Source organism: Monodelphis domestica, chromosome 6 (genome assembly GCF_027887165.1).
Source record: "Monodelphis domestica isolate mMonDom1 chromosome 6, mMonDom1.pri, whole genome shotgun sequence".
NCBI classification, from domain to species: domain Eukaryota; kingdom Metazoa; phylum Chordata; class Mammalia; order Didelphimorphia; family Didelphidae; genus Monodelphis; species Monodelphis domestica.
The window spans coordinates 300,742,981-300,767,368 of record NC_077232.1 but is presented as its reverse complement, the minus strand read 5'-3'; the positions used below and the strand labels follow the sequence as shown (position 1 = coordinate 300,767,368).

Here is a 24,388-nt window from a genome sequence, read left to right as displayed (position 1 = left end):
GGGTGGAGATCCTTGGGAGCCCTCCCGGAGCTCCGGCCCCGCCAGCAGCACGGTGCAGCTGCGGAGCCACTTGGGGTGCCGACACTGAGTGTGCAGCCGGGCCGGGGCTTCCCCGGAACAAAGATTTTTCCTGCTTTCCGGGTCCGAGCTCCAACCTCTCTTCTGCCCTCCCCTTTTTGCCTTCAACCCCAGTGTGAACCCCAATTGTCTTTCCTCCTGGGAGTCTGGAAGAAGGGGCCCGCTTGGTCCGAGGGCTTTCCTCGGGGGTATCCACAGGGATCTGCGTGTGACCTGTGTGTGCTTGGAATGGGGGGGGGAGGACTGGAGCTGGAGTCTGCGGGTGCCCCCGGCCGTGACCTCTTCGCCATCCACCTTGGGGGGCTCCAAGCTTTTGGATTCCATTGGGAATTTTAAGGAGACGCACCGAAAGGCCGCCTCCGCGCCTAATTCCGGGGCTCCGGCCTGGCCCGGGTCAGCTCTGGGAGGCCCCCGCTGCCTGGCGCAAGAGAGGGACCGCCGAGGAGCAGAAGGACGGGGGCGGGGCCGGGGCAGAGGCGGAGCTGGGCTGGGCGGGGAGGAGACCCGGAGCAAATGGCGGGACAGGAGCAGCCTGGTCCAGCGCGACTGGGAGCACCCGCAGCCGCAGCCGCAGCCGCCGCCGCCGCCGCCTCTGCTGTCCGGGAAGGGAGGAGAAAGAGCCCGAGAAGAAGGAGCAAGGCTGGGGATGGCCATGCTGTCCGGTTTCACTAGACTGGCTCGGCCCAGCCCAGCCCGGCCCAGCCCAGCAGGGTGGAGCTTGAGCGTGAGTGTGTGAGTGCTTGTGTGTGTATGTGTGAGTGAGTGAGTGAGCGTGCAAGCCGGCAAAGAGCTTGAGAGGAATAGCTGCTGCTGGAGGGGGGAGGGGGGGAGGGGGAAGAGGAAGGGAGAAGTAGGGACAGTGCTGCTCCCCACCTGGGCCGCGACAGTTAGTTGGTGCTGCCAGTTCGGGTGGGACGCTGGCAGCCCCGCTAACAGAAGCAGCCAGGGCTAGGACCGAGGCGCCGAGTTCGGCCGTTTGTGCCTTGCTGCCCCCTCGCAGGAGCGCGTGGTCTAGACTCCTAGGGAAGAAGGCTGGAAGTCCAGTGGGCAGGGAAGGGCCGCCCGCCCATCTGAGGCCCGGGAGGCCGTTAGGAGGAGTTAGGAGTCTTAGGAAAGGGTTGGCCGGAGGGCGGTGCCAGGGTCTCCTGAGCTTGCCAGGACTCCGAGCCAGACGCGGATTTGGCGAGGCGGTGGGGGACATCGCCAGTCTCTCGGGTGGGTTGCTGCTGTGCCAAGCGCTCCCCGCCAGGGGGCAACGTCCTCGCGGCGCCTAAGACTGCTCGGGGAGTTCAAGGGCGTGTCTCCGCATCACCTGGCCCAGCCGGCCCGCGCTCCACCCTCTGCAGCCCGGCCGCGGCCAGCTCGGGCATCGGCGGGACTTCCGCGCGCAGTGGAAACGAGGCTGCACGGCCTCTCTTCCGAACCTCGGCTATGCTGCCTTTCGGAGACAAGACGAGGTATTGTCACCCTTCCGTCCCGGCGGTCCCTAGCCAAAGGGGAGAGGCGGGGTGGAGAGCACTGGCACAGGCGGGAGGGAGCCCACCTGCTAGAGGCACTGAACCCAGGCGAGGCGGAGACGGAGTTTCGTTGTTTTTTCCCGCCGCTCTTACCGAAGAGGTTGGATTCAGCATTAGGTGCCTGTGGGCTTCCCCCTGCCTCCATTTCTTCATTTTGAGACTTCCCACTCTGGAGCAAGGAGGCGAGTTACGAGTGTGAAGATCTGGATGGGGACCGGCTGCGCGCTGGGAGGAAGTTTTGCCGACCCCGGGGTGCAAAAGCGGGATGTTAAAGAGAAGATTTAGGCTTGGTGGAAGGAAGAACTTTCTGACAGAGCTATCCAAAATGAGAATGGGCTTCTTGTAGACAGTGAGCGCCCCATCCCTAAAGGTCTTAAGTTATCGCTAGAGGGGAGGGAAGAAGGTTGTAGAGAGGTTTTTTTTTTGTTCTTTGTAGAGGTCTGATAGATCCGGTTCGATACTTCAGGAAGTCCAAGATCTTGATTTTTTTCAAAATTTTGATAAATATGTCAGTACATGGCTTTCCTTTGTGATCCAGTGCATTTTATTTGACGCATTTAAAACCATTATTCTGAGCTGGGGTCCCGTATGCCTCATCGGACTGACCGAGGGATCTATCATATCCACACGTTAAGAAGTCCCAGAAAAGATAGGGTCCCCAAGGTCTCGTCCATTTTCCAATTTGAGAGAACCTCAGTTTCTCTTTTTGCTCAATGATTCTTCTGTGCCCCGCTGCTCCCACATGACAGAGCCTGCGGAGCAGCCCCCTGAGCAGCGTTTGTGTAGGGAGATCATTTTAGAGTGGGCTTTGAATGAAACTACCGAGGCAGTAGGCGCACTCCCTCTTAGTGTTAAGTCTTCAGATGCTTCCTGTTGCCACCGTTTATCTGGCTCTGCCAGGCTCTCCTCCTCCCACCTCCTTCCAACTCCTCTTAGAGTTCTGCTCATTTCCTGTAACACTTTTTCAAATAGCTTCCCTGGGAGGGTTCCTTCTGGCATCCCCCCTAAGCAAAGGTCTCCTTGCAGTGGAAAACTGCAGCCCCAATAGTGGCAATATCTCATTAGCCCCCTGGGTTCTGATGGCGGTGGGTCATTGGGCACTGGGGCCCTTGGCAGACGTGTGAAATGGGGTAAGGGTCCTTTTGCCTAGACAGTTCACTTTCAGAGCTTGCTGGGCATCTTCTGAAAGCTCTTAACTAATCTGGGGCAAGACATGGGCACAATGAAGTCCTGACCCTTTGGCAACGTTCTCTCCTGTTTTCTCTGGCTCACCTTAGGATCTGGGGGGCTTGTGTTCTGCTGAAGCCCACCGCCCAAGTTAGAGGGGAGCCAGAGCCCAGGGAAGTGCTTTGCTCCAAGTCAGCCTTGCAGACAGACACAGTTCCCAACTCACAGGGGATGACAGAGACCAGTTATCTCACTTTCCTGAAGGATGTGGATTTTTGCTTTAAGAGCCCTGGAGACTGCTTTGAGGACCGGAAATTGGTCCCATGTTTAGCCAGAGGACAGCAGGCCTTTAATCTCTGGAGCACCAAGAAATACATACTCTCACTTTGGGGATTGAACACTGTCCAGCTGCTTGGGAGAGGCCTGCAAGGGCTTCCACAGGGTTTGGGTAGGAAGTTGAGTCTTTTCACATGATGGGAGGGTGAGTGGGAGGCAGCATAACAAGCCATTAGCTCTGGGGGATTCCAGATGAGACCTTGGACACTGACTGGGAAATCTCAGAAGCACTAGCATCAAAATCCAGGCTGCAGGCATCGGCAAAGTTCCCCAGAGTGGCATTTTATGGTCTTCATGGACTTCAGCTCCATGACTGGTTACATCTTGGATTGCCGGGCAGCTGTCTATCGGAAATGCTATTCTTTTCCCCTCCATGTTTTCTTCCAAAACAAAAACTAGAAAAGTACAAATGAGCATGTTTGGCTTGGAAAATTAAAAGAAAGAAAAAGAAAAATATTCAAGTGCTCCATCCATCCCAGGAAACAAGTCTGATGATTGATCTAGCTTCTTAGGATTGATTGGTCAGGACCTATGACTTCCCTGTGTGGAACACTCCCTTCACCATCACATCCATCCTAATTTCATTTTTTTTTTTAAATCCTTACCTTCCATCTTGGAATCAAAACTCTGCATTGGTTTTAGGGCAAAAGAGTGGTAAGGGCTAGGCAATGGGAGTTAAGGGACTTGCCCAGGGTCACACAGCTAGGAAGTGTCTGCTAATTTCATTTTTTAAAAAAACCCTCACCTTAGAGTCAATACTGTTTTGGTTCCAAGGCAGAAAAGCAGTAAAGGGCTAGACAATGGAGGTTAAATAACTTGCCCAGGGTCACTAGTTAGGAATTGTCTGAGGCCACATTTGAACTCAGGACCTCCAAATTCCAGGACTGGCTCTCCATCCACTGAGCCACCTAGCAGCCTCCACCTAATTTCATTTTAGAGATTCCCCTGGGGCCCTGAGAGTGCCCAACCAGACCCTCCTTTAGGTCTTCCTGCCTCCCAGAGCTGACCATTTGTCCCACAGCTAAGCCACATGTCTCTCATTGGTTTATTTTAGAATACTAGCTCCAGGTTGAAGAGGAATCTTCAAGTTCATCTTAGCTCTAACTCCTTCATTTTACATATAAGGAAACCAAGGTTTAGAAAGCTGAACTGATTTACCACATGGGGTGGTGCTAAGGAATGGAAGGTACTGGAACTCAGGTTCTCTCAATCCAAGTTCATCCGTCTTTCCATATCACTGGGGTGTTCCTCAGGCTTTTGCCAGACAGCCTGAGATTTTGTTTCCATTCAATGGGAAATGAGGAGCTGGAAATGAGGTAGCAGTGGGCTAAAGATGGATGGATGGGTCACTGTCAGGATTCTGGGTAACTCTTGGAAAGGTAGCATTTGATTGAAGGACTACTTTGCTCTTGGTTTCTGGAAACTAGCTTTAATTAACAAGAAAACAATGTGGGAACCTCTTAAGAACTTAAAAGAGATTGGGGCTGGAGCTGCTGCCCAGGGTGGCAACCATGCCATGCCCTTGGGCACTTTAGATTGCCTTGGACTGCCTCTGCTGAGTTAATAACATGCATGAACAATATTTGGACAATCCATTTTGGACAAGCCAACTAGAATGTGTGGAGGCTGTTCAGATGCCCTCTGCGCCATCCCAGGAAATGTGCCACCCCGATCCTTTGGAGGAGAAGGGCTGAGGCTTTTTCCCCACTGTGTGTTTGCATCGAAGACCTGCGGAATCCAGCTGTTGTTTTCTGCAGCAGCATCTTGAAATAATGGTAACTTTTGATCTCAGAGACTCAGTAGGGCTGTGGTGACGGTGCCATTTGCCCCCAGGTTTCTAACAATCATACACTGTCTCTCTGATCTTTAAAGATTGCTTTGCTTTGTACCAGGCCCCAAACAAATGCCTCTCTGCATATAGAGGAAGCGCTGATGTTAAATGTGGCTATGTTTTATGGCAGCCTGGATCAAAGTCCAGAAACAACCGGCAGTTGAATTCTCCAATTAACTTTATTACTTAGCATCAGAAGTATAGCTTTAGACTGGAAGGGACCTCAAAGGCCATGGAATCTGACTCCCTCGGTTTGGAAATGGGACTCAGAGAGAAAAAGGGACCTGTCTAAAAAAGTGCACAGGTAATAAGGGATCGATCCCCACCCAGAGCCTGGGTTCCCCAGGTCCACCAACCCCAGAATGATTTTGCTACTGTACAGCAGTGGGTCTTCTCAAAGATTGGATTTGAATTTGGTGGATACAGAGGGAGGCGGGGAGGGCTTAGGTCCCAAATGCCATTGGAATTCTGGGGCCATTTTTCCTCCCTTCTATCATCTGTATGGTTTTTCAGGCCAAGATACTAATTTCGAAAGCAGTCGATGTGGCTATAAAAGAGGCAGAGAGGCTAAGCACCTTTGATTTGAATTTTTGTTATCCTCCTATTAAGCAGATGACACATTTTCATAGGAATCATTTCCCAGCAAATTATTTGGAAAGCGCATTTTGCTAAAGCATTTGCTACAGAGCTCAGAATTGGGAGTACTGGGATTTGGCTTCCAAGTATGGCTGTGCTACTTAATAAGGTGGTCCATTTAATTCTTTTCTTCTTAGTTTCCTCCTATGTAAACCAAGGCAGATTGGATTTAATAATCTCTTAGTTCCTTCACTCTCCAAATCCTAGGGCTCAAAGAAAATAAAACTCACTGAACATAGACCAAACATTACTGCTTTCTGTCCTTCTGGCACAGTGTTTGTCAATCTATTGCCTTGGGGGGAAAATAGCTACCTGGGGGCATCTAGGTAGCTCAGTGGATTGAGAGCCAGGCCTAGAGAGGGAGGTCCTGGGTTCAGATGTGACCTCAGACACTTCCTAGCTGTGTGATCCTGAGCAAATCACTTAACCCTTATTGCCTAGCCCTTACTGTTCTTCTGCCTTATAACCGATACCCAGTATTGATTCTAAAATGGAAGGTAAGGGTTAAAAGAAAAGAAAAGAAAAATAGCTACGTTATTCATTGTGCATGTATGCACTCATGGTGCCTCAGTGTTATCTGTGTCAAATTTGACACTATCTACCTGCCCTTTTGTGCTTTTGAATCCAAGAACTTGTACCTGATTCCCTCTCCTTGGACTACTGTATCTATAGCAGCTATTGTTGATGAGCTCTAGCTTATTCTTTCTATAGCTTGTTTGGACATAGTTGGGCTATTCCTCAATTTCCCCATCTGTAAAATGAGAATTGAGAATAGCATCTACCTCACAGAGTTGTAAAAATCAAATGAGTGTGAACTTAAAGGACTACATAAATAACAGCAGGGGCCCTTTTAAAAAATAGTAGTGGTGGCAGCCCATTTGCAATCGAAATATTTAGTGTATCAACTCGAGATTAGTTTTAGCTTTACTTTCTATAGAAATGTGTCTGGAAAACATGCTTATAACCACACAAATATTTTTATTGTTCTCAGTTTTGCATAGTTCTTTCTATGTCATCCCACTTAACCCTGACAAAAGCCTATAAGGTCGATACTATACATCTTATTAACCTTATCTACAGATAAGAAAAATGAGCCCCAGAGAGGTTGAGTCCATTGTCCCGAGTTGCACAGCTAGTAAATAATTGCAGTGGGATTTAAGCCCAGGTTTTTCAGTCTCTAAGCCCAGCATTCCATCCATTCAGCCATTGTTGTTGGTCAGTCATTTTCAGTCATATCTGACTCTTCACAACCCTGTTTGGAGTTTTCTTGGCGAAGGTACTGGAGTAGTTGGCCATTTCCTTGAGGAACTGAGGCAAACCTTGTTAAATGACTTGCCCAGTGTCATAGAGCTAGTAAGTGTCTGAGTCTGGATTTGAACTCACAAAGATGAGTCTTGCTGACTTCAGGACTGGTTCTCTCTCCACTGGCTCAAAATTGGGCTGGCAAAAGCCTAATTGAATCAAAACAATCCCCACCAAATCCAGATGGAAGATATTTTATTATGCAACCTCCTAACACAAACATCCGACATAAGGGTTTGGGGGAAGGATAGTGGTGGCTTGGACTGAAAATTCCTAGGGCTGCCTCTTATGTTCATGAGGTTCTCTAGCTCATTTTAAGGGGAAATGTTCTTTGGGGAGGTTGGAATTAATTGACTAGTTTGGCTTGACTCTGAGAATCGAATATAGTCATTGGTAAGATGGTGCTTCCTACCTCCTCTGGGCCTCCAGTGCCATGGTCTACCCAGTGGGGCATCTTTGAAGCTTGCCTTCATTGCAGAAAGGCTGACTTTCTCTGTAATGTGGTGACCATTTCCTCCAGTTTGTATGGCTCTGTGCTTGGTCCTCTTTCCCTTAAGACTTTTCTTAGACTCTCTGGTATGTTTTTGTGATGAAGTGGGGGAATTTTTTGTTTGGGGTATCTTGTAAGAGAGCTTAAGGTGGTGGAAGGTAACGATGTACTAAAGGATTAGATACCCTTACGTGTGCATCATAAGGATTCCTGGGTCTTGCCATCTACCCTGCAGCTCAGCCCTCCAACATATACTGTCTTCTAGACTGAGGTTTTTGAGAGGAAGGGCTGCCTTTTTTTTCTTCTGTGCGTATCCACTGCAGTTACTTAACACGTTGTTTGACATAGAGTCTATAGGGGGCTAAACACAGGCTTCTTCATTTATTCATTTACCTCAGAGCTGCTCAGGGCACCCCTTTGCTTCAAAACCTTCCAGGTTCTCTGTTACACACTAAATAAAGTTGAGTTGCTTTTTGTCCTGAAACTAAGATGTCTAGAAGCTGATGGTGTCTGGCCCACGACTGAAGGCTCTCTTTCTGCCTTTTCTTCCCCCAACACACCTCTCCCGTGGTTTCTGCCATCCAAGAACCCGACCAAGAGTGCCCTTCCTTATCCTTCTAGCAGGGGCCACCTAGAACCCATCAGGGCTTTTTGACTGCTCCCGTGGCTTGGAGAGAACTCTATTCCTTACAGTGAGGCAGAGGACTACCAAGCCTGACCATCTGCCTTGCTTTTACATTCTTTAGACCTCGAGCACTGTCATCTGAGCTATTAATGTAACGTAGAGGGGCCCTTGGGCCTTTTCATCTGTACCCATGAGACTGGGTTTTTCCATTCCAGCCTTGCAGCTAGAAATTCTTTCTATATTGTTCCCCTCTCCATCCACCCCCACCCTTTAATTAGAGTGTGAGCTCCTTGAGAGCTTTCTAGTTCTCTCTAGCACTTAGAGCAGTACTTAATAAATGCTGTTTCATTCATTCTCAGGCAGCGCCAAAGACATAACTAATGTGAAATACCTGGAACTTGGACGCAGGGTGTCCTGACCTTTTGCCTTTTGCCTTTTCCCTGGTCCATGCCATCCTGCAGGACAACCACACCCAGGCAGATCCCATTGCGATGATCTTTTTTCTGGTGCCCACCTCCTACGAAATCTTGGGGAGCTCAACCAGATTCCTTCATGGCCAGATTGTCTTAGGCTCATGGAATCAGATCTAGGAGCCATGTGATCCAAACTTATTTATTTTACAGATGAAGAAACTGAGGCCCAGAGATATTTAGTCATTAAGTCAAGTTCACACAGATAGCAAATATCAGAAAAAGAATTTGAAACCAGATCCCTTGACTCTAGAGCCAGTGATCCTTGCATTAAGCTTCAATTTCTCCTTGTTCCCAACTGAATTTGCCCAAGGAACAAGAATTCTTAATTTGGACTCTGGCCATAGGGCAATGATGGCAAACCTTTTAGAGACCGAGTGCCCAAATTGCACCCTCATACTGCATTGAACCCCCCACCTTACCCGAGACAGGGGAGGGAGGAACCACTCCCATTGGGCTGTTGGGCAGAGCGGCAGGGATGCCCTTGGGTGTGGTAGAGAGATGGAAGGAAGCAGCCCCCTCCGGCACATGCCCAGGGTCCCACCGCTAGTATCTGAGGCCAGATTGCTAGATTATTAGAGGAAATCATTCACGAGCAGTTCCCAAAACAGCAAAGACATGGATTATTAGAGGGCAGCTGGGTGGCTCAGTGGATGGAGAGCCAGGCCCAGAGACGGGAGGTCCTGGGTTCAAATCTGCCTTCAGACACATCCTAGCTGTGTGACCCTGGGCAAGTCACTTGACCCCCATTGCCTAGCCCTTCGGAACCAAGATTTGGCATTGATTTTAGGGCTGAAGAAGGTAAGGTTTTAAAAAATCAAAGAAATCCTGGATTGATTCTTATTTACTTTAAACCCTACCACGCGTAATGTTTAAAATTCACCCTTTGATGGGGTCCTTAGGGACGTGGATGCAGACGCGTCAAAGGTATCTGACGTGTGCGGTGCGTCTGAAAGAGACGTGAGGGGGAGTCAGTCTGCGGCTATGATGTGTGTCATACAGCGGCCAAGAGAAAAGGCGTCAGCACGGCACCGCCCTGCTCGCCCTAACAGACAAGCGCTTCTCGGGGGCTTTAAAGGCCGTCCGGCGCAGTCCGGCTCTCCTTCGTCCCCTCTGCAGGCCGGACACGCTCGCCGTCGGCGACTCCCCTGCGCCTCCCCGGCCCCGGGGCAGGATGCTGAGAGTGTGCCTCCCAGAAGCCTTTGCTTCCTTTAAGGCTCACCTGGTGCCGAAAGCGTATCCAGACCCCCCTCGCGGCTAGAGAGCTTCCCCCAGAAAAGATGGAGCGTTTCCCTTTCTGGTACATGTTTTCTCTTGCGCTTGTTGCCGTTGTGGCCCTACTGTCTTCCTCAGCGCCCGGCACACAGTAGGCACTTAGCGAATGCTTGAATGAACGGTCAGGTGAGCTCAGGATGGTTGTGCTCATTATCTTAACCCTCACCTTCCGTCTTAAAATCAATATTGTGTATTGGTTCTGTATAGGCAGAAGAGCGATAAAGGCCAGGCCAGGAGGGTTAGGGGACTTGCCCAGGACCTCTTGACTTCTGGCTTGACTCCATGCACGGAGCCCCTCAGCGGCCCTGGTTGTTTTTATTTGTTTAAGAGCCTACTATGTGCCAGGCATTGTGCTAAGGGAACGTTTAAGGTTTCTTTTAGTTCCGAAATCGAGTGTATGAGAGCTAGTGCTTTCAGCGGTCTGAGCTCCTTTCCACAGGCCGCCTCCCTCGCCCAAGGGAAGGCAGCAGTCCGTCTCCTCCCTGCAGGTCACCTTCTTGGCCATCCTAAAGGAGACGCGTCTTTCTTTACAAGTGGGCGGCTTGGGAGCCCGGCCCAAATATAGTCGAAGAGCCGAGTTCTTGTTCTGGGTCAGACCCAGAGTGCCTGTGACGGTGCGGTGGGCCTGGGGGCCTGGGAAGAAGGAACATCTCAAAGTCCTGCCTAAATATAGGCTGCTCGCAGAGTCCTGTTCTGGGTCAGGCCTGGTGTGCTGCCCGGCGGCGGTGAGGGGCCTGCGCCGCTAGCTCCCGAGGATCCCGGTTTCCCTTGGTAACTGATTACAGATCTGGGCTCTCTGGATTCATCTAGACCCCACTGAAGCGATTTCTGTTTTCAGCCTCTAACCGCCCCCTCCCACTTTACAATAATGAATTTGGGGGCAGCCTGATGGAGAACCAGGCCTGGGTTCCCATGGAGGCTCAGACCCTTCCCAGCTGTGGGACCCTGGACAAGTCCCTTCACCCCCACTGCCGAGCCCTCCCCACTCTTGGAACCAACACAGCCTTGATTCTAAGGTGGAAGGGGAGGGTTAGAACAACCAGTGAAAGAATGAATTCTGTGAGGTTGCTACTTAGCCCCGGGATGAGGGGGGGTTCTTTGGGGTCCCTTTTCGGATTCCACGAGGGCTCCCTAGATTTGCTCCCTCTGTCTCCCCACTGGGTCTATGGAGCTCCAGGCCTTGTGCCGGTGGCTCGGCACACAAAGGCCTCCCCTAGCAGAGTGGCAAACACGAGGCATTTGGAGAAGGCAGAGAGCTTGAACGTGGCGGGAAATCGGGGCCACGTTCGTTTGGAAGGTGCTGTGGAGCTGAGCTTTGAAGGGGGGAAGGATGCTGAGAGATCCCGAATCGAGCGAGTACCTTCAGGCAGGGGAAATAGTTTGTGTGAAAGCCTGGAAAGGGGGCAGGAAATGACAAATTGGGGGAGCACTTTGTCATCCAGATTGACCGGCAATTTCAGGGGGTAAAAGAGAGCGTTAGGCAGTGGTGTCTTCCCAAGGCGGGTCAGAGCCAGCTTTTGGAGGCTTTGAAGGCTGGGGAGGAAGAGTCCCACCGACAATGGAGAGCCACCGAAGGGCTGTTTTTTTCTTTTAGTTAAGGGAGTGATGTGGTTGGCCTTTCTTTCCTCGGGAAGATTATTTTCACAGCTGGGGCAAGTATGGATTGGAATGCAAACAGCCGGAAACAAGGAGACCGCATGAAAGTTTATTGTGATATTCTAGGTAAGGGGAAAAAAAGGTGAACCAAATTACAATGGCTCAAAAGGCATGAATGTGAGGTCAAAAAACCACATCCTAATCTATTTCACAACTCAGTGGATCTCGCGAGCTGTCAAGATTAAAATCGAGATCCATTTTAATCTTGGCAGAGGTGTTCGGCTTGGAGGAGTCACGTCTGATTCTGAGGCTTCAGCCCAGGCTGAGAATAAAAATGGGAAAGCCCCTCTGGGTAGCAGATGAGGAGACACTGAGGCAGTGATGGGGTCTATCTAAGAAGATACGCCGTGCTTGAAAGGCTGGCATGATGGATTTGGAACTGGGAAGACCTGGGTGTAGATTTCATTTTTGACACTGGAGTCATTCATTGAATCTCTCCGTCTCTGAGTCAACAGCTCCTAAAGTTATTCTCTGCTTTCACCCTGTGAAAATGTGGAGATCCCTAGTAAGCGTTTGAACGTGAGACTGGAGCTCAGGGGACAATCTGGGCTTGGATGTGTAGAGCTGCATGCCATCTGCTTCAAGTTGATCGTTGAAGCCATGGGAGTAGAAATGATCGCTGAGAGACCCTAGAGAGGAAGTCTGAGGACCCTGGAGAGAACCTGAGGCTTCCTGGAGCAAGAGCAGACAGGGAAGAGGAGAACTTGAGGAATGCAAAGTCATGGAAACTAAAGAAGGTGACATTATCCTGGAGAAATTGCTCAGCAGCTTTATCGAAGGCTGTCGAGGTGAAATAGGAAGGCTGAGAAAAGACCGCTGGATTTGTTGACCTTGGAGAGCAGAGGGGAAAGGAAAGGGAGACAATTGGAATAAATGAGAATAGGACCACTGGGAGAGTTCCAGAAAAGTTAGCAGGGAATAGGATCTAGCACACAAGAGGGGAGGGGGGTCACCTTTTCTTGAAGGAATAACTGAAGGAGAAAAAATTGGGCAATGGGGTGGGGTAGAGAAGTTTGGAGCAAAGAAGAAGGAACAAGGTCATATTTTCACAATTCCATCAATTAAAGTAGGAAAGTGAGTCTTCTACTGAGCGTGGGGAATGATGGTATAGAGGACAGGAAAGAAAAGTTTAGAATGGTAGATTTATAGGCAACAGAGTTGAAGGGACATTCCCAGATGAAGTATCTAAGGCAGGATTTGAATTCAGGTCTTCCTGAATCTAGACCCAGGGCTCTATAAAACTGTATCACCTACCTGGTTGGTTTGTGGTTATTAGCAAAGGCAGTATGTATGGTACTGCACTTTGGGATTACTTACAATAATTGCTTAATTGATAAGAAGTTGTTTTTTTTCACCACTCCCCTCACTGTTGTTTTCTTCCAACCTTTTCTTTTCCAACATATTTAAGTGCTTTTATTTGTTTTTAATATAAATTATGGGTAATTTTTTTTGTAAAGCTCACAAACACATAATGAACATATTTTGGGTTTTTTTCAACTGTCTTTTTTAATTTTTAACATTCATTTTTTAAAATTTTGAGTTCTAAATTCTCTCCCTCCATCTTTTCCCTCCCCTACTCATTGAGAAGACAAACAATATGATATCCATTGTATACATGAAGTCATGTAAAATGTATCCAGATTAGCCATGTTATTTTTTTAAAGATGAAAAAAAAATAAGGAAAGTACAAAAATTCTGTTTCAATCTGCACTTAGATTTCATCACTTTTCTTTCTGTAGGTGGAGAGCATTTTTCATCATGGACCCTTTAGAATCATCTTGATCTTAGGGCAGCTGGGTGGCTCAGTGGATTGAGAGCCAGGATCAGAGATGAAAGGTCCTGGGTTCAAATCTGACCTTGGACACATCCTAGCGGTGTGACCCTGGGCAAGTCACTTAACCCCTATTGCCTAGCTCTCACCATTTTTCTGTGTTGGAACTAATACTTAGTATTGATTCTAAGACAGAAGGTAAGGGTTAAAAAAAAAAAGAATTGTCTTGATCTTTCGCTAGCTAAGACTTTAATAGTAGATCTTTCTTACAAGGTTGCTGTTAACTGTATACAATGTTTTCCTGTTTCTACTTAATTCACTTTGTATTAGTTCATAGAAGTCTTCTCAGGTTTTCCTGAAACCATCCTATTTGTCATTTTTTATAGCACAAAAGTATTCCATCACAATGATAGCACAATTTATTCAGCCGTTTCCCAATTGGTGGGTATCCTCTCAAGTTTCAGATCTTGAAATGGACCCACATTTGGAGGGCTTACTAGCATTCTCTTCCTTTTAGTAACAGATATGGGTTGCCCTCTCCTAAGAAGGGTGGGATGAGACTTGCATCTGAAGGAAACTTCCGCAGAGCCTTCCTTGTAATTCATGAAGCATTTGATCCAATAATGCTGATCTTATCCAGCCCCATTGATGTGAGTTTTGCAAAGTCTGATGTGTTACTGTCATCTATTACATCAACAATGTACAAGTTTTCAGTTTCATTTAATTCAACCTAAGTTGGACTTAACTTTCCATTAGACTTCTTGTAATTATAAAGATAACCAAAGTTTTTCCATATCACATGTAAAATTTCTCTCTTGTCTTTGTTTTCTTGGTTTCTCAGGCCTAAAGTTTTTGGTTAATGTTAATTTCTTTAATTTATTTTATTTTTGTTCTACTTTGATTACATTGCCTTACCTTGTGACATTGTTTTAATCACTGATTAAGGAAAAGTAGAATTTATAATAGCCTTTTGTTTTCTGAATTTCTTTCCTGTTTTTTGTTGGTTTTGGGGGGGGGGTTTTGCCTTTAAAGGAACAGTGTGATATTCAAGTTTTCTACTGCAAATTCCACCTAGATAATGATATAAAGTTTCAGTGCTTTCCCACAGCCCCTGAAAAGCTGTCTCAGGTCATTTCTGCCATCTTTTCACCTCTCAAACCCTGTGAAAGAATGTGTTCCTTCTTAATTATTATCACAAATACCAGCATTTTAAAAGTACCCTGTTTTCATATCATCGGTCTGCTAGTTGGGTCATTCCATTAATTTTTTTTTTAACCCTTACCTTCTGTCTTAGAATCAATGCTGTGTATTGAATGGTTCTAAGGCAGAAAAGTAGTAAGGGCTAGGCAATGGGGATTAAGTGACTTGCCCAGGGTCACACAGTTAGGCAGTGTCTGAGCCAGATTTGAACCCAGGAGCTTCTGTCTCTGGGCCTGACTCTCAATTCACTGAGTCATCCAGCTGCCCTCAATTCCATTCAATTTTAAAATGGCTTTTTGGAATTCCAATCTAGGTTTTTCTACCTCTTTTCATTTGAAGCTTTACTGCTGGTTGAGGCATCTATTTCTTTGATAGAATTTCTCAAGTTTGTGTTGAATGAAGACTTAACATACCTAGGTTCAGCTTTTCCCTCTTCGTAGCTTTAATAGCTTCTCTGTTTCGCCATATCCCATCTCATCTCCGTTTCGGGATGTAGGGAGTTTGTTTATTGGTATACCTGCCCTGCACTGACCAATGATGTATATGGTGTGACTTAGAGTCGAAAGTACTGTTGAAAAAGCAGTAGGAAGCAATTGGCCGATGGACGACTACATTACTGTTGCTTTGTTGCTGCTATTAAAATCATTGCTGTCGTCTCATTCTTCTCGTTCTTGATGGCAGTCGGACAGAAATGGCCCTAGTTCAAGTCATTGCCCCGTTGGGCTTCCTGTATAGTTCCGTTTCTGCTGACTGCTGCCCAAGTGGATGAAATAACCACGTTGCAGAGACGAAACAAAGCATTAGGGTATAAATTCATCTTACGCAGCTCACAGCAAGCTCTGGCAAGCATCTTGTAGGAGAACAACACCAGGACAACTGGGATAGGGTGCATATCAAACTGTTCCCACGTGACTTTAATTTTTTTAGTTGTTTTCATATTTTGAAAGCTTTTCATTCCAGGCATCTCAGACACTAGGAATATTTGGTTGAGTAACATCTATTGGAAATGTTTTTCTTAAGTTTTTATGGGTCAATGCTATGCCTAGGCAACTGCGGGCAACAGTTCGTTCTGCGATATTCCTATCCCAGCACGGTTCATTGCTTGAGTTCTCCAGAATATATAGAGGGGAAAAAAGAATATCTAGAGGACTGTATTTGTGGTGCAGAGATTTGCTCTCTGTCTGGTCTTGGAAGAAATAGTGAGTTTTGGACATGTGGTTTTAGCTACCACCAAGTCTTGATTTGCTTGGCATTTGGCATGGAATACATTTTTAGAAGTTGCAGTGATTTCTTGCACAGTTTTGCTCTTGCATCACCTTTTACATTCTGCATTGATCACTAAATTTGGGTTCCTTAAGCTTAGCCCTTTTATAATTTGTGAGGATCATGACTTGGCCCTCAACTGCCATCATCAAATCCCTGTGATTCCATTTTTTTTTATTCATGCAACTCAGACATTGTCTTGATACTTCTTGAGTTATTTTGTTGGCTGAGATCACGTGGCCATGCTGGGCCTTTTGATTCTGCTATTGATCAGAGTGGCTTCATCGGCTAGATCCAGAGATACACTGCCTTCAGTTACGTTTGGCAAATTCAGTTATGTGTTCCTGTTTTCAGTTTTTACTCGATTGTTCCAAAAGCATTTCCCTAGGTTTCTAACCGTTTATTCTATCAATTCTGATCTTCCTTTGGTGGGGACGAGAAGTGGTTATCTTTCTATTACTGTCTCTGAGGGATTATCCCTGTGTTTTGTTAAATAATACTTTGAAAATTGGTATTATCATTATTTTGGTTAACTGGTTTTCCCCCACAAATGATAAGTCACCAAACTTCCCTACTCTGCTTCCTGGAAGCAGGATCCCTACCTCATGGCTGTATGCATGCAGAATTCCTAATTCTGGAAACTTTGGGGGGTTTTCCCCTTTAAAGACAGAGTCATCCTGTCTTCTTTATAAATGGCCTTCCTCTTTTTCAGAAAGGCAATTTGGTGTCAGGTCTGGTCTGGGGTTAGTTATTAAGTCATATGACGGATGCACAAGAACATTAGATTAAATAAAAGCAAAACATCATTTTGCAGAGAGTTGGAAACATGGGAGATGTGATTATGTCTTTGGATGATTCAATGCCTCCATCTTTTCATTATCCCTTCCATGATAGTAGTTAGTGTCTGTCTTGGGATTAAAGTTTCCAAAGTACTTTCCGCTCATTATCTCATTTAACCTTCACAACAGCCTGGTGAGGTGAGTATTCTGGATATTATCACCCCCATTTTACAGATAGGATATTGAGGCTCAGGTTCAGTGACTTGGTCACATCTCTCAGCTAGTGACAGGAAGGATTTGAATCCAGGCATCTCTGGCTCCAAATCTGATGATTATCCTCCTATCCTAGGCAGACCCAACTGAAGTTCCCCCAATGTATGGATTCTTTGATAGGGTAGCTAATCCATGGATAGATTTCAGGGGGTTTGTAGATTTTGATAGAAAATGGCAGCTTTATTTTCAGTATCCTGGGTCTGAAATTTATTGTTGGCTTCAATTATTTAAACATTTTCCCCCTAGAAGGGGCTCTTAGGCTTCATCAGACTGCCCAAAGGGTCCATTACACACAAAAAAGGTTAAAACCCCTGGAATAAAGTTTTTAAATCATGTGCATCTTCTTCCTTCCTTCCTTCCTTCCTTCCTTCCTTCCTTCTTTCCTTCCTTCCTTCCTTCCTTCCTTCCTTCCTTCCTTCCTTCCTTCCTTCCTTCCTTCCTTCCTTCCTTCCTTCCTTCCTTCCTTCTTTCCTTCCTTCCTTCCTTCCTTCCTTCCTTCCTTCCTTCCTTCCTTCCTTCCTTCCTTCCTTCCTTCCTTCCTTCCTTCCTTCCCTCTTTCCTTCCCTTCTTCCTCCCCTCCTTCCCTTTTTCCTTCCCTCTTTCTTTCCCTTCTTCCTCCCTTCCTTCCTTCCTTGCTTGCTTCCTCCCCTCATCCTTCCTATACCTTTCTAAAGATACTCCTCCTTCCCCATATCCCTTCCTCAGTGAATCTGCCATTCCACATCCATTATCCATCTATTTATCTAATAAAAGGAGGGAATATATTGAGGCAGCTAGATGGGGCAGCACAATGACGACTGAACCTGGATCCAGAAAGACCTGAGTTCTGATTTGACCTTAGATATTTATCACACAGATCCTGGGCATGTCATTTAAGTACCCTCTGCCTTGGTTTTCCCATCTGTAAAATGGAAATAATAATAGCACCTATTTCACAGAGTTATTGTGAGAAACAAAGGGGATAATGTACAGAAATCACTTTGCAAATAAAGTGTTGCATAAATTGTAGTTATTGATGTTATTGTTGCTTGTTTCCTCTCTTCTCTGGAGTCAGGCTTAGTCATTACAGTTACACAGCTTTCAGTTTTATTTTATTGTGCTTTTCATTAACCTTGAGGGGTGGTGTAATAGAGAGTTGGCCTTGTCACCAGGAAGACCTAAATTCAAGTCTCACCTATGGCACATACAGGTTGTATGACTTTGAGCAAGTCACTTAACTTTTGAAAACTCTAAGCAATTCTCTAAGGCATTCTTAGGGCAAAGGTATCAGCCCACACTGATAGAAGGACTCTCCTCATCCAGAAATTCTCTAATTCAGAGATGCCACGAGATGATTGTAGCCCCTTCAATGTCCATTATTGTAATTATTCAGCATTTGGCTTTATATTACATCTTTTTGTATAAAACTTTCCCATGTTTCTCTGTTTTACAGTTAAAAGTTATTCAGCTCTCCACAATTGGTGGATCTTTTAGTTTATCCCTATCACAAGCATCCTTTCTTGGTTATAATTTCTAACCAGAGATATATCCCAGCAGTTGAATCTCTGGGTCAAAGTTTATGGACAGTTTAGGGACTCTTTTTGCATACATGTTATTTTTTTAAACCCTTACCTTCTGTCTTAGAATCAATACTGTTGGTTGGTATGTTGGTTCCAAGGCAGAAGAGTGGTAAGGGCTAGGCAATGGGGCTTAAGGGACTTGATCAGTCACACAATTGGGAAGTGTCTGAGGTCAGATTTGAACCCAGGACCTCCTATCTCTAGGCCTGGCTCTCAATCCACTGAGCCACCCAGCTGCCCCCTGTATGCATGTTTCTTAATGATTTTATCATATGCAAAGCACTGAGCTAGCTGGCCATATAGACACAAGGGCCAATGCATGAGGTGATTATAACCAAAGTATCATTCTCTAAACAATTAAAATTGGGGGCAGCTGGGTGGCTCAATAGGTAGAGAACCAAGCCTAGAAATGGGAGGTCCTAGGTTCAAATCTGGCTCTACTCTTCCTAGCTGTGTGACCCTGGGCAAGTCACTTAACCCCCATTGCCGCTTACCACTCTTCTGCCTTGGAGCCAGTACACAGAAGGTAAGGGTTTAAATAAATAAATAAATGAATAAAAAATAAACAATTAAAATTGCTTCTGAACCAACACCTTCTCTCCTCAACTCACTACTTGAGTCCATTTTCCATACCACTGCCACAATCATGTTTTGCCTGCTGATCGGATCAGGTTCTTCGGGAGGGGTTGGGGGGAGAAAAAGAAAGAGAAAACCTTTGGTCGATCCCTAGTTTTTTTTTTTTCAGCTGTGTCTGACTCTTTGTGACCCCGTTTGAGGTTTTCTTGGCAAAGATACTGAAGTGGTTTATCAATTCCTTCTCCAGCTCGTCTTACAGATGAAGAAACTGAGGCACACAGAGTTAGAAACTTACCCAGTCACACCACTAGCAAGGGTCTGAGGCCAGATAAACTTAGAAATGGAGTCTTGCTGAGTCCAGGCCCAGTACTCTCTCCACTGTGCCACCTAGCTGCCTCCCAACTAAAGATGATAAAGCACTTTGGAAATTGGAGATGAAAGGCACTCTGAAAGGACCAAATCTAAGTGTTTAAATATCATTGAAAAGTTCGATTGCTATATTGAATTTATTTCGTATGATTTAATCCTTGTTGACATAATTAAATCCATTTTAGATGGTTTCAAGGGTGTTCTTCTCATTTCATTTTAAGAACAAAAACATGCATGTGCTCCAGGCTCTTCCTCCTCTAGCTATAATTGTGTTTGTGTGAAAGGTTCTGCTCCTTTGGGGGATGCACAGTTTGGTTGCTGCAAGGGGCGGAGAAAGAACATTCCCATAAGGAAAGCAAACAACCCAAACTTCACCTGTAAATAAACAGCCTCTCAGATAAAATGCTGAGGACACCCCTGGAGACTGTTCTGAGGACCAGAGAGAAAGCAAACTCTAGCTCAGGTGAATGCAATGTAAGCAATGACTGAGGTAGCAGCAACCCCAGGGCATTGTGGTCTACTCCCTCATTTGCATGGGCCTATATCTCTAGTTCTGAAATCTATAATGAGCAATTATGAGTTGAATAACTGGAAAATGTACAGAAATGCTCTTGGGCTCGTACATGAGAGGAAATGGATTTCTTGAGGTAAAGAGGAACTACTGAGATCCTGTTTGAGGCCTTAGAAGCAATGAAGAAGTTAAGTTTTAGGAAAGAAGTTATAGGATGAGGTATTTCAGGAATTCTTGATTTCTTTTTTAATTTGAAATTTTTTATTTAATTAATTGATTTAGAATATTTTTCCATGGTTACATGATTCATGTTCTTTCCTTCCTCCACCCCCCACCCCGTAGCCAACACATAGTTCCACTGGGTTTTACATGTGTCATTGATGCAGACCTATTTCCATATTATTAATATTTGCAATAGAGTGATCATTTAGAGTCTACATCCCCAACCATATCCGTTCGACCCATGTATTCCAGCAGTTGTTTTTCTTCTGTGTTTCTACTCCCACAGTTCTTTCTCTGGATGTGGTTATCATTCTTTCTCAGAAGTTCCTCAGAAATGTGGATCATTGCATTGCCACCAGTAGAAAAATCTATTACTGACCTCTTTTTTAATGTCCTGACCCTCTTTGGCACCTGGTGAAGCCTGGGGACCCCTTCTCAGAATCTTATTTCTAAATAATTATGGGAATTTAATCATTTTTTTCCTCTCCAAGTTCATGGACCCACTGCAGTCTATCCATGACTCCACCTACTCCTTTGGGAGTCCAGGTACCATAGATTAAGAACCTTGGAGATAGTCAGAAGAATCAAGAGAGTAAGCCTGAGCAGAGCTGGGGACAGAAGACTGAGAAAGAAAGCTTCTTTCACCTGAGACTTCCAACTCCGAAGATGCAGGGAGCCTATTGATGGATGAGAGACATTACTTTGCTGGTTTTCTTGAGAAGGATGTAGCATTTTCTAGAAGCTCATTTGATGAGAGCTGAGCACAGAACTCTCCAGTGCATCGAAAACCTGAGGAGGGGGAAACATCTCGGGATTGACTGCTTCATTTACTGATCTCTCTAATCTGACGAGGAGGAACAGAGAAGGGGAAGATGACAAATTTTGCATTGGTTTTGCTCTGAACTGGGGTTTGCTGTGAGAAGAGGTTTAAAGCTGATTGGACAAAACAGGATCCCTTGCTCTTCGTAGTTCTGAGGCGTTTGGGAATTTTTTGGCTCATGGGAGCAAGTCATCATTGAAAGAGTAAATCACTTTTTTTTCTCAAAATGCCCTTTTGAAGGGTAGCTCTGAGTGAAAAGAGGAACCTTTTTTCTTCACAACTTCATCTACCAGAGAGCAGATAGCAGAGAAGTAGATGTGAGTAGTAGAGGTCATTGCTAAGGAACATCAAGACCTGAAGTCCAGATTTTCAGTTGTTCCAAGGATTTTTTCACTCATATGCTTCCTTGCTGGATTTCAATGCATGTGAATCTGCTCTTTCCAAAAGGCACTGCATACATTAATGGGACAATGTGACCCAGATTTATAGAATAATCATGATGGTTCCTGCTTTTGCTTTCAGTTGAGTAAATGTTATGATTATTCCTGTTTTTTTGTCTTATAGTGAATAGTTTTATGATTATTCCTGCTTTTGCAATAAATGATAAGTAAATGCTTTATATTTAAGAGTTGGCAGTGTTATGGTAATTGATTTCATGTAAAGGGGAAGCACACTGGTAGGGGCTCATAAGCCACAGCAGTAAGCAATAGAAAGGGTAACCTCCATAAGAACATTACTCCTAGGACCGTAAGTTACAGCAATATGCTGGTGGCCCCTCTCTGAGAATCTCAGACCTGCTAGCCCAGAAATCAGAGAGACCACACCATACCGAAACTACATGTTCAAAGTATGGAAGCTGTTCTATTCTTGAGTGCATGACTTTTTTTAATGGAATAGAGACTTTACTCTATGCACAGCTCTCAAAAGTGGCTGTTGCTTATTTAATAAGCAAATTTTCTCTGAGAATTCCTTAGTCCTGGGCATCACTCACTCACAGATTCATACCTTTGCTCCTCACTCATTTTCCTACTGTTAAAGGTTCAAAGGGTTCCTGACATTGGAAATGCTGCTCGCATAATCAGCGCTGGACTTACATGTCCCTCCCAGGCTATGAAGTTCCCTCCTTGTGGTTCCTGCTGCCAATGGTTTAACATCATCTTAGGGGCTCAGCCTCTTGAGGGTTGTAAAGACATCTTGTGGAATCAGAGTAAGCTAAATATTACTCCGTAGTGATGCTGCTTTTCCTGTTAAGTTGTCATTGGATTTGTGACTCAGGCCATAACATCTGGAATTCCATCTGATGTTGGATAGAAGACAATAAATATGCTTCTCACGGAATTCACAGTTAAATGGAAATCTTGCTTATAGTAAGGAATGGGAGGAAGTTATGTTCTCAGTTAGTTATGTTTACTTGGATTTCAAGAAGAGAACATAACGGTAGAGATTTTGGCGTTAGCATCAACATTTATCAAAAACTTGGCCATCTCTGGAGAATGAAGCAAGTTTAATGATCTGAGTATCGATCAGCTCAGGCAGACTCAGAGATAGCAGACAAGAAGGTAGTTATTCATATAATTGTTAACTGAGAAAAAGGACTTGAGTCTTGGGGTCTGTGATTCTTCAAAGTTTCTCCAGTGAGTAAGAAAATCCTAAATGATATGAGGAAATTCTCAAAACCAAATTCACTTCCTTTAAGTTTAAAAATTAAATCTTGGGGGCAGCTAGATGGCTTATTGGATTAAGAACCAGGCTTAGAGACAAAGGTCCTGGGTTCAAATCTGGCCTCAGACATTTCCTAGCTCTGTATGATCCTGGGCAAGTCACTTAACCCCCATTGCTTAGCCCTTGACACTCTTCTGCCTTGGAATCCATATACAGTATTGATTCCAAGATGGAAGGTAAGGGTTTTTAAAAAAATAGTGAACTTGCTTTATACAACCACCTTCTTATAGGAAAGCCAGATGTATTTGAGAATTTAAATGGGAGGATGTTCTCCTCTCAAATCATGGGGAATAACTACCCAGAAGAGAATAGAAGGGCCTGGGGGCTGAGGAATAGAGAGGAGAGGGGACAAGATCTAAAAGATCACGAAGTTCCCTTCAATGTTTGTTCTATTTCTCTTTTAAATCCATTTATTTTAAGTCTCTAGAATCTAAGTCGTTTGCTGAGTTCTCCGTTGTTTTTGTTTTGGTCTGGACCCCTCATTCTGAAATTGTCATAAGACAACTTATTGCCCTAATTTGAAGCATCATAGCTCACCTTGAGTGGTTTAGAAGGAGGCTGAAGAAGAAGGGGAAAGGGGAAACTGAAGGGAAGAAGAGGGGAGGAAGGGAGGTTTAGAGGGAGGAGGGTAAGATCCATTAGTTATCATTTATCCATCAAATATACCCTCCAAGATTATCTATTACAGCATTAGGCCTGAGAGATTGTCCATTTCCCATGGTCACTGGCTAGACAAAATCCAAAGTCTTCCTGACTCCAAGGCCAGCCTTCTGCCTACTATGGGTCTACTACTACTACTGTCTGCCTTTTGCCTTGCATTAGCAATCATAGAATCAGAGATTGGAAGCTGTGAAAGGACTTAAGACGGTAGTAAGTCCAAATCCCTCTGAGTCTCGGAGAGGTTATGCGAGTGTCTGAGGCAGAATTTGAGGCCAAGTTCTCTTGACTCCCAAGTCCAGGATTTTACCTGCCTCACCAAGATGGCCCAGTCATGAAAATTAAGTTTAATAAAGGGAGGAGGATCCGTGCTACAAGAGACATATTACTAAACTCAGAGCCAGAATTTAAAATCAAGCCCGACATTCCTTGACTGTGGAACTGTGGGCAACGCAAACCCTCAGAACCTGTTTTTCCTCTCTATAAAATGAAGGCAATAATTGCCCACTATTTAGTTTAGTAGTTAGTTTCATCGAAAAAGTGCCGATAGCCATCAAACGCCCTCCAGAGATGTGCACTCTTATTGCTGGTTTTCAAGAAGATTCCCTGGGCCTTCCAAGTGCCCAAGACGAATGTCTTTAGATCCAAATGGAAGATTTCTAATTTGCTGTTAGCTGGAGCAATGCCCAAGGCTTTCCTGTGTTGCTAGTTTCCGGACTGGTTTGGTTTTGCCCAAACAGATGCTTTTCGTGAACCTCGTGGCAGAAGCAAACTCTTCCGAACAAAGAAGATGGAGAATAAAGGCTTTGTAGCTTGGAGTGGGCTTAAAGCAGAACCGAACAGGCAGAGTGGGAGCCTGGAGTTGCCTTTGCCCCTCAGCCTCTGCCCGTGGCCTGGCTCCTCTTGCTTTTCATGATTCTGTTCTCCATTCATTCCTCAGTGCTGCTCCCCAGTAGCTGCCCATTCCTGTTGAAGAGCCATAGGGATAACGAATGAAATGGGGTGGAGAGGAAGATGGGCCCTTGACGGGCCAACTTTTATCAGCCTTTTTCATCCTGATTATATGAACTGCTAACTGCATATATGACTACTGACAAAGCCCCTGGGCCGTGGATTCAAGTAAGTCGTAATCTAGAGGCTTGCAAGGGACCATTGACATAATTTCCCAGAGTTCAACAACTCTAGTATCATGAACAAAGCATCCTGGATATCAGATGAGGGAAGTGACCTACTGAAAGTCACACATTTCGGGTCCAGGACTCTTTCCATTAACGAGTTGTATT

At 45.4% G+C, this 24,388-nt stretch overlaps 1 protein-coding gene across 4 annotated transcripts in view; it reads left to right on the top strand.

Annotated features, from left to right (window-relative positions):
* The window catches only part of PDE5A (phosphodiesterase 5A), a 166,047-nt gene that overhangs the window by 589 nt on the left and 141,070 nt on the right, over positions 1-24,388 (top strand). For 2 of the 4 annotated variants that reach the window (XM_056803498.1, XM_007495547.3), the window contains exon 1: positions 105-1,535. The exons of the other annotated variants lie outside the window; for them this stretch is intronic. In XM_056803498.1, coding sequence (XP_056659476.1) covers positions 1,510-1,535 — 26 coding nt within the window. In that variant the 5' untranslated portion in view covers positions 105-1,509. Of the gene's footprint in view, positions 1-104; positions 1,536-24,388 lie in introns of those variants that run through there. 4 annotated transcript variants of the gene reach the window in all.